The following is a 17,271-nucleotide window of genomic DNA, read 5'->3' on the forward strand; positions in this document are numbered from 1 at the left end:
TTGGAGAAGAGCACTAAGAATGAAATAGTGCATGTTGTAGTCATTAGGGTTTTATTAGTGATGAAGCTTTGGGGTAGGTTATTTTTAGATAGTGTCATTTGACAGTCAGTAGGGTAAAAGGTGAAGAGAGAAAAATGGAGTTCTGGGAGGGAGTTAAGTGCAAACAGGGAAGTATCAAGAGCTATAGTGGGAATAACAATCCAGGTGAGCGGAGCTAATTGTATTAGTTATTTTAATTATTTCAACATGTTTTAACTTGTATACATGATTATTTGTTTGTGTGATTTTGATGGGTTATCACGGTTCAAGCAGAAAACCAACAGTAAAGATAATGGTCAGATAGAAAATGATGACCCTACTTTGAACGTAGTTTGGTACCTTCCAATGCCTAGACATATAAGCGTTTGTTTGTGAATTCAAAAGACGCTAAAAACCTTAGATGACATGCAGATGAGAGAAGATGTGCTAACTGCTTCGTTATCCAGCTAATTCAATGTAATGGAAAAATATTGAACATGAATTTCCTTAGTTTAGTCAAGAATGTATGAGTGTTCGGTTTGGTTTAGCTACCGATGGAATGAATCCATTTGGTAACTTAAGTACCAACCATATGTGTTGGCCCTTATATTATTCATTTACAACTTATCTCCTCGATTGTGCATTAAGAGATAATACATGATATTATGATGATATTTGGTCCAAGGCAGCCTAGAATTGACATATATCTCAGTCCATTAGTTGAAGACTTGAAGTTGTTGTGGGTTGATGGGGTTGAAATATTTGATGTTTTTACTTTTGAAATTTTCATGATGCATGCAATGTTATTTTACACCATTAATGACTTTTCAACTTACGGTAATTTATTAGGGTACAAAGTTAAAGGTCATAAAGCATGTCCCATATGTGAAGAAAACATTGCATCTCATTAATTGAAAAATGAAAGGATGACAATATAATTGCGCCTTCAAAGGTTTTTACAATTTAATCATCCTTATTGACGATTAAAGAAAGCATTCCATTGATTGACCTTCAAATTCATGGAAAAGTTAATAAAGTACATCATGTATTTAGGACAACATCCAAGAAGTCATATGCAATGAGTCCTTGGAAGAAAAAATCAATATTCTTTGATCTTACATATTGGTTGAAGTTAGAGATTAGACATTGCGTAGATGTAATGCATGTAGAAAAGAATGTGTGTGATAGGTTGATTGGTATACTACTTAACATTCAGGAAAAGACAAAAGATGAAGTAAATGTTCTTTTGGATTTGGTTGAAATGAAGATCTGAGAAGACTTGACACTAATGGAGATTGGTAAGCATACTTATTTGTGCCCCACATGTTACACTACGTCCAAACAAAGAGAAGATAACTTTTTGCCTTTACCTAAAGAGTGTCAAGGTACCTCAAGGATACTCTTCAAATATTAAGAGTTCAGTGTCAATGCAGAACTTGAAGTTTGTTGACCCGAAGTACACATATGTTCATAATTAAATTATATTTCCATGTAATAGTAGTTGCATCAACAAGGAAGTCCTAAACCCAAGAAGATTCCTCTATCTTTGGAATGTCCTCTTGGGCATTACACCAACTTCCTGACATCATAAGCTATAAGCCGATGATAGTTCCATGGGATTCTAATGTATTGGGAGAAACATTGACATTCGATTGTATTTGTATAAGAAAGATGCCTTAGAGCTTGTGTCGAGGACAAGAATTGAATATTACTGTTATGTAGTTATGGATGATGTAAGACTTTTAACCATTATTTTCATGTAATTGATTTATCTAGTTATTTATATCAAATAAATTTTGTGTTCTAATATATGTGTGGTGTCACTAACAATACGGGGTTGAATGATGCATATCGGTTCATAGACCCCTAACTCACTCATGAAGGCAATAAGTTTGATGACATTCAAGCATACGTCACCAAATGCTATGAACAAGGAAAGCAAATATATTGTGTCCTTTATATTGCTAAATAAGTGTACTTTGTTAACTTGTCAATATAATCCTTCATTTTAAAGTATAACAATGAATTTATTTTCAATTCAAACATCATTGACAACTACTTGTGATTTCCCTAAAGGAAAACGTTTGTTGTGTGATTTTGCTCCTTACACAACTCTCCCCTCAACCATCTCAAACAAGTAATAGATTAGTAAGAACCTAAATCTTATGCACTTTCTTTTTTATTTAAATGTATCCTAAAACATTCCCTTTATCATAGTTCAATTGCTTGACATAGCATGTTGCTAGGGAAATCAATTGCTAAAGCAAAAAAATTTGCATGGTTATCCCTCCAGGTTTGATATTTTGGTGCATATATTTATTATTGTTTGATTCCTTTTCTTCCTTAATTATTTATAATTGTGCTAATATATTGTAGTATAATAAACAAACTGACTCTTATGAATGTGGTTAATATTTAATGTAATGGATGACAATCATTGTTCGTGCTCGTATTACAACTAGTTGGAAAACGATAATATTTGCATTGAATCAAATACTTTGCAACTTTGTCTTTTTATATACTAATTGAAATTAATGTCTTTTTTTGTGTAAAAATTTAAGAGTACCAAATAATTCCATAAAGTATGGTAGGATAACTTGTGAAAAATTTATAATACAAATGTACAATAGTATTTAGGATATTTACTTGTTGTAAGACAAGACTGATAGTTGTATTTTGATTCTGGATGATTCTGGGTTTGATAAAATTTATTGTGTTGTTTCTATGGTGGTTTTGTATCAACCTGTGCAGGTTTAAAATGTCGGAGGAAACAAAAATAAAACATTATTTAAAATAAAAAATGCCTACAAACCCAATACAATAAAAATTTTTGATTAATGACCAATGTTAACATTAACTACCTAGGTTTTGGCTACCAAAAAAATTGGTCTCTAAATTAGTTTCTAAATTGATCTCTAAACATTTTTTATCGTAAACTATTTGATAATTTTCTTCTAGTAACCATAGAAAAATTCCCTTTTTAATTTTAAATTATTATTTAGTTATAAAGATATTTAGTTTTGTTATGGGCATAACCAAAACCAAATACTCTTTTTAATTTAACTTTTTTTGTGATATTTGGTCTTAATTATGAGTATAACCGAAATCAGATACCCACTCTAATAAAAAAATGTTTAATTTAAAAGGTATTATGCTTCGGTTCGCACTAACTAAAGCATAGTATAAACCCTTTAACTTCAGTTCATAACCGAAACCAAAAAGTCACTCTTTTTTTACCTCGTCCTGATATGTTTTAATTATCTAACCGAAACAAAACTACAGGAAAAAAAATGATGCCAAAATGCTCATATGCTGAAATGTCTTTGTGAAGAAAGTATAACAAACCTTAGAGATGGTGTTTCTCCTTTGTTATAATATATATGTGTACACTTATGCATGTGTGTGGTTAGATACAAACTATCAAATAATGGACCTTTAATTTTGTTTTTCAAAAACTACTTTTTTCTTTTCATCATAGTTGATTCATATATATGATTACACTTTTGAATGTGGAGAACATATTGTTTTGAAATAAATTACTTAGTTGAGATAATGGGTGGCTCAACAAATTATACAAATGGCTCACCGAAGATAGAAATTTAATAGTAAAAGAAAAATGTTGGAAGGAGTAATGATTTTTTTTATACACATACATGTATATACTGTCGCGTACACACACGTATATTTTTTTTATACTGATCATGAAGTTGTTTTGACAATTCATAGTATATTATACATGTAAGATTGTTGATTGAAAAATTCAAAATGTTAGTTGTTTGTTAACTAGAAAAATTGAATAGGCAGAGAGACGAGTCTTCATATGTCAAAAAGAAGGAAAACTTACTTACGACTTATGTTATATATATATATATATATATATATATATATATATATATATATATATATATATATATATATATATATATATATATATATATATATATATATATATATATATATATATACTCACACATGTCCACGTGCACACACTTATGTATGGATGGCAAAAAATTACATACTCGTAGATATCCGTAAATAAACTCTGTGAGGAATACTAAATGGATACCCATGAATAATGAGTACGAGTATTAATTACATGTTTGCTAATGAGATAAGTATGAATATTATGGTATCCTATTCGTGATGCCTGCTACCGCTCATAATTATCATTTTTTTATACTTTTTCTTGAAAAATAAGTATGAGTTTTATTTTAATATTTGTTTAAATGAAGTGATCAAAATAAAGCTACTAGTGAAAAAAAATTATGCTATAAGAATATGTCTCATTAACAATCAGTTTTAGTGACCAAAAATTGATAGTCACTATATAGTGACTAACTTAGATACCAATTTACAAAATAAAAAATTATTGGTTACTAAAAAAATCACTATTATGAATAAAAAATTATAATTGGGCGTTAAATTGGTTACTAATTAATTAGAGACTAATTTTGAAACTAACTCTTTTTGGTAGCAAAAATCTTGGTAATTAATATTTAGTAACCAATTTCCTTTGGTAGCTAAAACCTTGATAGCTAAATTTAGAGACTAATTATAATTTTTTATTCATAATAATGACTATTTTAGTAATCAATAATTTTTTATTTTGTAAATTGATATCTAAATTGGTCACTACAGTGACCAACAATTTTCGATCACTAAAATTGGTTATTAATAAGACATTTTCTTATAGTGTTAATAATTATCGAAGAATTGTTTAAGATTTGACTTCATACACTATAAGAAAATCCTTGAATAATGATTAATTTTAGTGAAAAAAAATTAATCACTACAGTGACCAGTTTATATATGAATTTATAAAGTAAAATTTATTGGTAATTAAAATAGTTTCAAAAAATTATAATGGATCTCTACTGGTCACTGAACTTTTTTCTATCATGAAGTGGTTTCTAAATTAATTTCTAAACATATTATTTGTAACTAAAATTGGTCATTATTTAAGAATTTTCATGTAGTTATATATATATTTTATTTTTTATTTAGGCCTATAAAATTGAAGTTATTTTCAAAAAAATTAATTTCTTAAAATTTATATTTTGGTACAAGTCAGTCATATTTACATTGTTTTGAATTGTACTTTAATTTTTTTTTTAATTTTGTTATTAAAAAAATTTAGTTTTAAGTAATTATATTTAAAATTAAAAAGCATTTATATAAATAAAAATATTTACAGGTATATATAGATATTCGCGTATATAAAAAATCATACACATTTTTTTCATATACGAAGAAGATAAATGGAGTGGGTAAGGAACTGATTTTTTTAGGCGTTCAGGCACAGATAGTTCTTGCCCTCCCTACACCTATGTATCCACTCACATGTGCACACAAGCACGTCATGTTCACATTACAATAATGCATACTTTTAGTAGGTCTTTCTCGTATTCTCGATAATAATTTAACCCACACATATGATATACGAATACAATATATATATTGGATACGATACATATTCAATACGTTATACATTTATTTTTAAAAATAATAAGATACGATACGTAATATATGTATACTGAAAAGTATACGATAATTCTTAAAAACATGATAAATATATGATTGTTATATGGTGTGAATTCAAATTAAAATCATATGTATTAAAGTTGTAACACGAAAAATTATAAATTACTGTCATCATAAAAGTACTACTCTTTAGAGATTAGATACTTTATTGATAAGTATCGGTTGTTAGGAATCCAAGTGTGATTCTAAGTCCCACATTGATCAGAAATGAGAAAGTAGAGCACTATATAAGAATAAAGACCCATAAACCCATTGCCTTAAGGTTTTGGGTTGAGAGTGGTGTCAGTATCTTATGTGATTAGGCTCAGATCTCATTGGTGTTGTTCTCCCCAGTGAAACCCCCCCTCTGTAGAACCTGACATCGGTCAAATATCCTAAAGTATCAAATAAGGGTACGTGTCAGACACGGATACGTGATTCAAATCGAAGTATTGATGCTTCATTGAAGGGGTCAAAATAATATACTCAAAATGTATATATTTAATCATTGCCACTAATATAATAAAAGTATATATAATTTAGTATTGAAATCTTCTTGTATGTTTCTTCTTAGAAAAATCATAGTTTTGAAGTTGATATAAAACTCATTTTAAATTAGTTTTTTCTAATATCATCTCGTTCACTCATTAAATAAGTTTTTCTAATTTCATCTCGTTCACTCATTAATATTCCTATATTTGAACATTTGATAACGTTCTTTTGGAATATGTTCCAAAGAATTAATACGAAACTCCCCACATCTAATTCTTTAAATATTAAGAAATTTTCGTCTAATTTAACAATTTGATCCTTACTATCATACTAAGAAAATATGTAAACAAAACAACTTTACTTCTTCACGGTATCTTTTCTTTTATGACTTAAAAAAAATATGTTATTTTATTTCCTCATCAATATATGTTAAGAAGTGAACTTTAAAGCCTAACGGAACCCCACAAAATCGGGTTGTAAGGTAAGGTTTGCACCCCACTTATATATTATGAAATTGCTTTATCTCTAGTGGAATGTGGGACTTCAAACACACACTCTCACACCGAGGTATATACATCCCGTGTGTGGGACTAGAAATGGGTGGTCCGATAGCGAGTGAAACAATATCTCCAAGAAATCTCGCTAGAATACATTGTAACCTAGCTTTGATACCATGTTAGAAAGCGGACTTTAAAGTCTAACTCAATCTCACAATACCAACTTATAAGGTGAGATTTTCATCCCACTTATATATTAAGAAATTGCCTTATCTCTAGTGAAATTTGGGACTTCCAACAATACCTATTTGGAAAAAAGAAATTAAAGACTAAAAATAATCTATCAAGATCTAATAGAAAATTGAGAAACGTAAGTACTGAAAAAAAAATCTATAATAATCAAGTTACAATTAAAAATAATTATGGAAAAACATATATATAGTACATTTTTTTATATTCATAAAAAATACAAAAAAATCATGAGATAAAAAAAAATACAAACTATTAAACTAATATTTTACTGTCAAGAGACAAGATAGAGTTGCCTTCTTATCTAAAAAGATGAAAGAGAACATATAAAAAATAAAAGTAGAAAAAGTAAATTTGTGTCCAACTTTCTATTTTTGTTTTAGAAAACAAAAGAACTATTGCTACACTAAGAATGAAGATGAATATAGTATATAGAAAACTTAAAAACAATAGATAGAACATATAAAAATATCTAAATAAATTTTTTTATTCTTTTATATTTAATTTTACATTTTATTATTTATCAACAGTCAATATTATACTTTATAAAAAAATAAAAATTTATCTAATTTAATTTCATCAATACAATATATATTACATATATTTAAAAAAATTAAAATTTTGGGGGGCATGGCCTCTGGTGTACAACTAAGATCAGCCACTGTCTATTTCAATTGAATGCTATGATCTTAGTGGTCGTTCGGTTTGTACGATAGCAAACATATCAATGCATACTGAATGCGATGAATAAAAGTTTTGTGTAGTTGAATTTAAATGTGTTTGAAAGTTGCTATTATTTTAGGGTTTAAAATATAAAAATTATACTTGATTTTTTTTTCTGGAAACTTTGACGAGGTAGTGCAACAAGTTTAATTAATACAGGTCTTGCACAACAACAATAAGTATTAGAATGATATACAATTATCATGTATCAATACAATTCCAACAATTTTCTCATAATATAGTCATTCTTTTAAAAAAATAATTAATAATGTTTCATTTATAACCTAAAATTAATTTGTATATCTTCTTCCTTGGGCACTTTGGTGGGTTGTAGGAAGAGTGGTCAAAATGGGTAATTCGACCTGACCCGGCATGACCCACCACGGGTTGATTACTTAGTGAACCAATCCAACCTGGCTCACTTATTAACGAACCAAAAAAAGTTAAACCCGGTTCGACTCATCGGATTAAACGGGTTGGCTCATGGGTTCACTTAATTAAAAAAAATACAATTTTTATTTTTTTTTCAGTCAAAACTAAATTATAATTCTAATTAAAATCTAAATAAACTTTAATACAATCAAAATACAAACAAAAATCACAAAAATACAAATTATCTATGTGTTGGCTAAAAAAACAACCTAACATGATCCAAATGCAAAGTTCAACTTAATAAAAAATACTTGTGTGATCCTTTATTTGCGGCTTGATAAGCCAATCCGGCTCACCATGGGTTCAACCCAGATGAACCGAGTTCTAGGTGAGCCGGGTCAAAAATCAACCCATATTGAAATTTCTAAAAAATTTCAACCTAACCTAACCCGAACCCGTGGTAAGTCGGGTTGGCTTGCGAATTCCAACTCATTTTGACAACTGTATATTAACTCTCCTTTATCTATATTAAACACTTTATAAAAATATTAGTTATTAATGTGTTAGTTTCTGTTAATGTTAAAATTTCAACACATGACCTATGTACTTCTTCCTACTTCTTTAATCTTTCACTTTTTGCATAGTTTCTTATAGTGATATTTTACATAAGACAATATTATTCATTATTTTCAACAAATAAATAATTTGTATTGTTAAAATAAATTTTACGTCCCACCATTTGTGACTGCTAAAAAAAATATTAACATTGACAAATAAATTGGATCAAGGAGATCTTAAAATACCACAGAAAATTACCAAACAAAGGATCACTTCTATAATACATGGTCTTAGCAATTAAGTTACATAGAACTCAAAAACATTGAACCTTACTATTACATGATCCATGGTTCCAGCTAATGGGAGTTATACATAGAACCCCAAAGCATTCAACCTTATTATATCATATATGGTTCTTGCAATTGGGATTTACATAGAAACCCAAAGCATCAACCTTATTCCAACATAAAACACACAACAAACATGGATAAAGACAACATAATATAATGTCATACACATGACATTTATTTATAATGCTCAAGATGCTCTTATTCCATCAGAAGGAACTTAAATAGTTTCAATGAAAGGTCTTCCTCCTTCCTCCATAGATTTCCTTTTCAGACGCAACTGCCTCTCTGCAAATAATTTCTCAGCCAACCTTCAAAACAAACATCCTCTCAAAATTACCATTCAATATATATAATCAACTAATAAGATATTATAGTATTCACAATTCTGTATCACTTTTCAAAATCAGAAACAATTCTGTGTATATATATACATATATAGCTTTTAAAATAACTATTATAAAGGCCTTTTAACATTATAATTCAATAAAAAAAAATCATCTAAACCTTTCAGCTACTAATTTTAAACATAGATAGTGAAAACAATGTTGAGAAAGTTAGTATGAGTACCTGTCAAGAGCTTGAGCATTTGTTTGGTCTAGTTCAAATGGTTTATATGAACTCAGATTTATCCTCTTCACTTTTTGGGTCAAGAGGCCCTCTCCCACCTTTTCAAGGTTATCCATGTTCTTTTTATCAGCATTATCCATTGCTTCCATGGATGGATCCAGATTATACTCCTGCAATTACAAAGACAACATCAATCATTTTACATTAGTTGTCAAATTCATTTTTTGTTTTGTTTTCTTCTGCAATAAGTAGATTGAAAACATTATTTGAAAAACCTAAGTATGCATATATACCTCAATTCGAAGATAGTTTTTGGGAGGAACGAGGCCAGGGAAGATTGTTGCAAGGTAGTAATGAGTCATGTCTGTGCTGAATGCAACTTCACTGATAACTTCAATGTGCCCAGGTAGCCATAAAGCTTGGCACCCAATATCGAAGATGTTACCTAACTTCTCCTTTGCTTTTGGTATTCCAGTTCCTAATGACAGCAACAATACTTCCTTTTCCCCACTGTGTTGAAACACTTCACTCACAGCAACCAGGGCCTAAAGTATTCAATCAAACTCTTCAGATATTTCTTCTAAAAGAATCACTAGGTTTAACTAGGTTCAAATCTTACTACTACCTACACAAAAGTATTTATATATATAGTTTGAGTTAGTGATGAATATTTACTGGATTGTTAGCGGCCATAGCTCCATCAATCAAATCAAATTGAACACCATCATTCTCAAATTCGTGGGATGGTAGAAAAGTTGGTGCAGCCGAAGTGGCAAGACCTATATCCGAGAGCTTCGCATTCAAGTAAGTTTGTGTCTTCGCCTGCACAAACAGTATTCAACACTCAGCCTTAAGAAAAAGGTTATTGGTCGAAATATGAGAAGATAATATGAAGAATGTGTAGCATATGCTAACCTTGAAGCTGGAGAATATAACTGGGTAGATTTTCTGCTCATCGAAAGATGGTATTACCACGTTCGTCAACGTTTGATTCAGTCGTGTCTCTTTCAGCAACTCTCTAGCTTTGTTCGCTAAGAACTTTCCATCATACTTGGGACATTTTGTAAGATCCCAGATAGGTCTGCCATGGTTTTGCATCACAAGAACCCACACCTTTTAGCAAACTGATTAAGGCAAAGGTAATAACTAAACCATTTTTACTAAATTTTACCCAATTACATATTTTGCTCGTGAAAAAGTGAATTTTAACTCTATTCTAACCCTAGAAAATCGGTTTGTATAAAATGAGATTTGCACCCGCATAAATACTCGGATTTGATCTCATTTTCGATACACCTCTTCCTCCTGCTGATATGGTCCGATTGCTGGTTCTAAGTTTAGAAATTAATTATGATGTGTCAAATATTTGTTATGACTATGTTAACTCAATTTTGATGAGGTTCATTCATACCTAAGTTTAAATATGTCAGGGCCATATGTCTTGTAGAAGTTTACGACTTCCGATGGAGTGAAGAGAGGAGTATTGGAACCAGGTGAGCTCGGAGCTGATAACATAAGACTCATGAGTCCTCCAGTGCTTGTTCCTGATATCACATCAAAATAATCTGCCAACGATGATGTTGGATCCTTCGCCTGCAACTCAAACACAATCTCAAATGTTACAATTAATGTATTCATGTACGGTTTTTAGTTCTACAATATATTTAACCAAACTAAAATGTAGGGAATAACATGAATTCAAATTATACACGAGTTATTAATTTCATACACGTAGTTTTCCTTTCTGAAGAAAAAATATGTAGAGCATGTGTTAAACACTCCAAGGAGAGCACTAACCTTTCCAAAAAACATTATTACAAGAGTTTGTAATGAGATAACAACTTATGTAAAGTATATATATAATGTGTGTAAACACTTCCGTTTCCTCTTTATATGTTGTTTCTTGGGGAAAATGAACTAATTATATATATATTCTATATAGCTTTAAAAAAAATTAATTCACACACATACAAATTCTTAAAGCTTAAATAAAAACTTGGAATCCACACACATTGGAATTAATTAATATAATAGAAATTAGACCTTAAGAGCGTTGTCCAAGTGAATAAGAACAGTGGCAGGAATAATTCCTCTGATGCCACCACCATCTATGCTCAGAATGGAAACTTGATCTCCATAGCTTGGAGGTGGCAACGGTGTGTTGAATGCAGCCATGACTTGGCTGCAAAACACCAAAGTAAACAAGAGCAATGAAGACATTATCAAAGTGTTCAAGAGAGAATTGAAGAAGGGTGTGAAATGGAGAATGAAGAACTTGATGATTCCTCTCTAATGTGAGGGCTATTTATAGACTTTTTCTTTTTGGCCATACTAGTAGAAAATTAAAAAATAAAATAAAGTTTCAAATTCTTTTTTATATTATACCATTGGTATTTATTGCCTGAATAATGTGAAGCTTGCGTGCAATTTACTAGAACCACTTAAAAAGTATAATTGTGTAATTTAAGAGTTTATATATATATATATATATATATATATATATATATATATATATATATATATATATATATATATATATATCGTACGTGAACTATATTAAGAATTCACAAGAGGTATATTTGAAATAATTTATGTAAAATAGCTTATAGGAATTGTATCAAATCATACTCATGTAATACTAAAATTTTGGTTAAATTGTTCTTTTGATCTGTTCTTGTCAAGAAATGTCTAATTTGTCCTTCACTTTTTTTGTTTCAATTTGGTCATATTTTTTTAAAAGTAATTCAACTTAGTTGTTGCTGTTAGTTTTTACAAACGATGTTAAATTAAAAAAAAATCATAAATTGACATGTGACACTGACTTTAATATCATTTGTGAAAAAAATAACAACAAGTACCAAATTGAATCACACTTTTAAAAAAAAATCATGACCAAATGAAGACAAAAAAGACTGAAGAACTAATTTAATACTTCTTGACAAAAATAAGGATCAAAAGAGTAATTTAGTCTAAATTTTTTAATAATTTATGGGATATTTCTTATAATTTTTTTAAAAAAATTTACAAAAAGAGACTTTTTTTTATCATTTTTTCTAAAAGTTTTAATTGACACATAATTTCTTCGTGAATAATTATTTACTACAAAATTAAATAATTCACAACCTACATATTTTATTGTAAAAAGTGTTTATACAAAATATTTTACAAGAAAATTAGCAATTTCTTATAAATTATTTCATAACAAATATTTCTAGTAGTGATGGTTAACTATTATTAATTATTATGAAAATTTAAAATTGTTTATTTCGACTATATATACGTTAACAATCAAGATTAAAATTAATTTTTATGTCCCCATTTTAAAAGACGTATTAAGTTTTCATTATTTAAATATTATTAAATAATATATTTAATGTCCCTATTTTTATAATAACTACTAATATTATACACGAGATATATGAATTTTCTTATGTTTTTGTAATGCGGGAGATATATGAAATTTTAAATTTTGGATGCATTTAAGAATGAAAATCATAAAGTTTGGACAATTATTCTATTTTTTTTAAATGATTTTTTGACTACTAAATTTTAATAACTTTCTCGTACCATCTTAGATGACACTTTTAAGTAGTTTTTCATTTTTTCATTTTCTCATTCTCAATATTTCAAAACCATTTAAAAAATGACACCTCATGTTATTAAAGAAAGTTGTCAAAATTTAGTAATAAAAATATCATTGTCTTTTTTTTATCAGCAATAACAAATATATTAATAGGGACAATAGGGTTATCCCAACCCAAATACAGAAAAAACAAAATAGGGCAATAGGGACAATCATTCTATGATATACAACTTTAAAAATTTATATTTATATTAACCATTTAAATGTGAAATTCTTTATTAGTTGGAGAAATAAGAATATTATAATTATGATGAATCATGTCCAAATGAGTTGCCACATAATTAATTAAAAGTACTTATCTCTATTTAACCTTGACTAAGACCATAAAGTGCCAACATTTTTTATTTTCTTTTCATTTATGTTATGTGTATATGGATTAAAGTAACCCAATTATCTCATTAATTTAATTTATTTTTACCAATAAAAAACTTTAACTATTCAAATATTAAATAGTAGTATTTTTTTCATTTTCTATTAACAAATAAAATATATTAATACATGATTATTTAAGATATTTCAACCATCATAAATCACCAAATTACCCAAAACCCCAAATCTTAATAAAATGAATTTGTAAATATTTTTTCTTATAACATACTCAATTTTCTTATTTTTACTTAATATAGTATTTAATGTCATACTTGGATTTTTCAACCATATCCTATAAGCTATCCAAAACAAGAAAAAAGACAAAAAAAGAAAAAAGAAAAAAGAAACTAAGTAAAAAGAATCTCTAAAATTCTCATCCTTACATCTAGTGATGTTATACCAAAGATGTCTCTACATAAAAGGTCTCTTCCAATCGAACAATTATAATTATAGTTAATTTATTGATTAAATAAATAAATTAACCATACTTTATTCTCTATTGTGAACTGCTTTCTCCTTTGTTATTATGTATCAACAAAAACTGAATAATGTATATTCTTATAGGATATTGAGTCAGACTTTTGGATTACCTGGAGAAGAAAGCATTACAAATCTAAATCATATAAACTTTTTGAAGAAAAAAAAATGATAAAAAGTTGAAATAAAAGAATAAAGAAATTAAACCTAGGAAAAATTTATTTTAATATATTTTTAGTATCTTTCATTAAAAGGTACACATTTTTATTTTTATTTATATATTTGTTTATTCTTCTAAAGTTTAAGAAATTACTTTTCTATATATCGGTAAATTCTAGTTTTAGTCATCAAATATTTTTCGCTTTGGAATTCTGAAGTCACTATTCTGTACCTGAAATTAGTATTATTATTCTTAACAAAGATTTTAAGACATTGATGAACACGAACTCATAAAATAAAATAATTAATTAAACCCAACAACTCATTTTTCTTAATATTAAATATTCCATCCTATAACTACATTTTTATTAGAAAAAGAAAATAAACTCATATTCTACTACTATTTGAACTCATCTTACGTTTACGAAAATATTTTAAATTGATCGATATATATAAATAACATTGGACTTTGTAAATTAAATATATGGATCTAAATTATATATATAGTTATTTTCTTTGTATTGATCTTCATTTTTAATTATTAATATATTTTATTTTATTTTAAGATATAGTTATACCTTTTTAATTATATTGTGGAATTAAAAATATGAATTTATATTAATTTTTTATTACATAATATTTATTTTACTTGTTGTAAATATGTTGTTCAATAAATCCTATTGGAAAAGAATATACTATTTAATTATAGAGAGTTTAGGATTTAAGAATTAAAATTCAGAGTTTAGAATTTGATATGAATTGTAAAAGAAAAATTAGGTGTCTGGCTACTACAGACTTTTAAAAAAGTAGATTAAAATTTTCAATTCATCTAATGAGGAAGAATCCACTTAACATCTCTCACTTTCCTTTAATTTTCCTTAATAACGAAAATACTTTTTTTGTATATGTTTCACAATTTTCCAATCTCAAAAGTATATGTGATTCACGTGATACTTTTCTGTCTTTCATTCTTATTACAAATAAATGATCCTGCACATTTTCCTGTCAAAAATATTCCTTAGACCTATATATATATATATATATATATATATATATATATATATATATATATATATATATATATATATATATATATATATATATATATAATGCATCCGTCAAACTCAGACCTAATTTTTACAGAAAAATCTACTCTGATTACAAAGATAAAGTAATTTTTATTTTATGTTTATGATTCTGTTTATTTTTCTTCACATATTATGATTTTTTTGTTGTTGAGATAAAATTATGATTAATGTAATTAGATAAGTTACTTTAAACAAAAATGTATTGAATAATTGTCATGTGCTTTGATAGCTTTCATTTATAATTCTACCCAGAGATTAAGGAATGGTTGTTATAATTACTATTGTTATAATTTCAACAAAATGTGTGAAAAACAATACAGTCAATTATTATTTTATATAAATTGTAATATTTTTTATATTAATCACTATGGCTAATAAGAATTTTGAATACTTAATATACTCAAAATAATAAATAAGAATTTAATTAAAAAAATTAAAATTAAAATTTTATAAATTTATTGTTTTAAAAAAATAAATAGATTGAAAAATATACAGTTTTTAAAATACTTAAAAATTTAATAAAAAATATTTAAATTTATAATATAAAAAATTAAAACTTAACTAAATCGTAGAGAAATTACCTTATCATAATTATTTTTTATTTTTGTACCGGTGCCATGTCTATAATAGTATATAATAGAAAATATTTAACTGTATAAAGTGACATAATTATTAACTTTTGCAGTTCTAATTAAAATTTATTTTTTAAATATCTCTTACAGAAATGAAATTATACATCATTTAAAAAGAGTCAAAAGAAATTTAATGAGAATTGACAAAACCAGCTCATGTTTGTATAAAGAGACAAAAATTCATTAATTGCATAAGATGGGGCAGGAGAACCACATACTGCTACTGCACCCTCCACCACATTATGGATCACTTGTAGATTTCTCTTTTTCCATAAAAGAATATATAAAAAAATTTAACATAGCATTTAAGGGTACTCGTCTACGTATTTATCTCAGGAAAAAAAATCTAGATGAAAATTGGGTTAAATATTTTTTGATATTTCAAGTTTGAAGTGAATTTTAGAATTAGTCTTTTTTTAAAATTTTATATTAATTTAGTCTTTTTTTTTATTATTAGAAATGTGTAAATTTAATAATTTTTATTAAATTTTGTTAAGTTTATTTAATATTTTAAAAGTATTTTATGATAATATTTGAGTTAATATTAAAAAGAAAATGTGTCTAATGATATAAATAATTCAAATACTATCGTGAAATACACTTAAAATGTTAGATAAATTTAACAAAATTTAATTAAAAAAATTATATTAACGTATTTTTAAAAATAAAAATTAAATTAATTAAAAATTAAAAAAAAAAAAATAATTCCAAATTTTACTCATAAAAATTTTATAGGCTTATCTTACGGTCAAGGGTTAGAAATTGATGTATAACTTATACAAATATTTACTATATAATAAAAATAACATATCAGTCTTATAATTTAGAAAGCTGAACTGATTAGATGTCATTGAATAATAGAGATAAGTCCAGTAGTGTCTATTTGTTGTCTGTACGTACCATTAAAAAAATTCATTTCATTAATATCTATCATTTTTTTAAATTTGGTATCCATAGACTGTTATAAATATATATAATAAAATCATTTAAAAAAATTAAATTTAACTACAATTTAAATTAAATTACTTAATAACATATTTATACAAATAATTTTTATTTTTTTAAAATTAATTTTAAATAAATTGTGTAAAATAAAAAATTATAAATTTTAAAAAATTAATCTTTTACAAAATAACTTATGTTTACAGAATAAAAATATATAAAATTCATTTTTAAATGATTTTTCCATATTAACATATTATTAAAGAATAAATTTATTTTGAAAACTTAAATTTTTAAAAATTAAATAAAATATATTAATAATTATTTAATATATTTCCTATCAAGAAGTGAATAGTTAAATATCCCTTATTTGCGGGTATCTATATAAAAAAAATTCATTACACACTTTATCGCAAATATCTTTGTTAATCATGAATTGAAATGGAAATATTTTTTCTAATAATTCTTAATGTAGAAATTTTCTAAGATTACATATTAATAGTTTTTTATTTGTTTATAGATAAAAAAAATATTTTGAATTGAATAATATATTTTTATGTCCTATTGTTTTATTTAAAATAAAAGACTTTTTTTTATCGATGAAGATAATATTAT

General features: G+C 26.5%; 1 protein-coding gene across 1 annotated transcript; it reads right to left on the reverse strand.

The window, feature by feature from the left end:
- Positions 1-8,663: 8,663 nt before the first annotated feature.
- Positions 8,664-11,620, reverse strand: LOC114165694 (patatin-like protein 3). The gene is made up of 7 exons (XM_028050261.1): positions 11,390-11,620; positions 10,758-10,939; positions 10,262-10,427; positions 10,022-10,168; positions 9,640-9,891; positions 9,347-9,516; positions 8,664-9,087 (listed from the first exon to the last, which is right to left on the reverse strand). The coding sequence occupies exons 1-7, from the start codon at positions 11,564-11,566 to the stop codon at positions 8,997-8,999; spliced, it is 1,185 nt and encodes a 394-aa protein (XP_027906062.1). The 5' UTR covers positions 11,567-11,620; the 3' UTR covers positions 8,664-8,996.
- Positions 11,621-17,271: the final 5,651 nt, after the last annotated feature.

Source organism: Vigna unguiculata, chromosome 10 (genome assembly GCF_004118075.2).
Source record: "Vigna unguiculata cultivar IT97K-499-35 chromosome 10, ASM411807v1, whole genome shotgun sequence".
Lineage (NCBI taxonomy): Eukaryota > Viridiplantae > Streptophyta > Magnoliopsida > Fabales > Fabaceae > Vigna > Vigna unguiculata.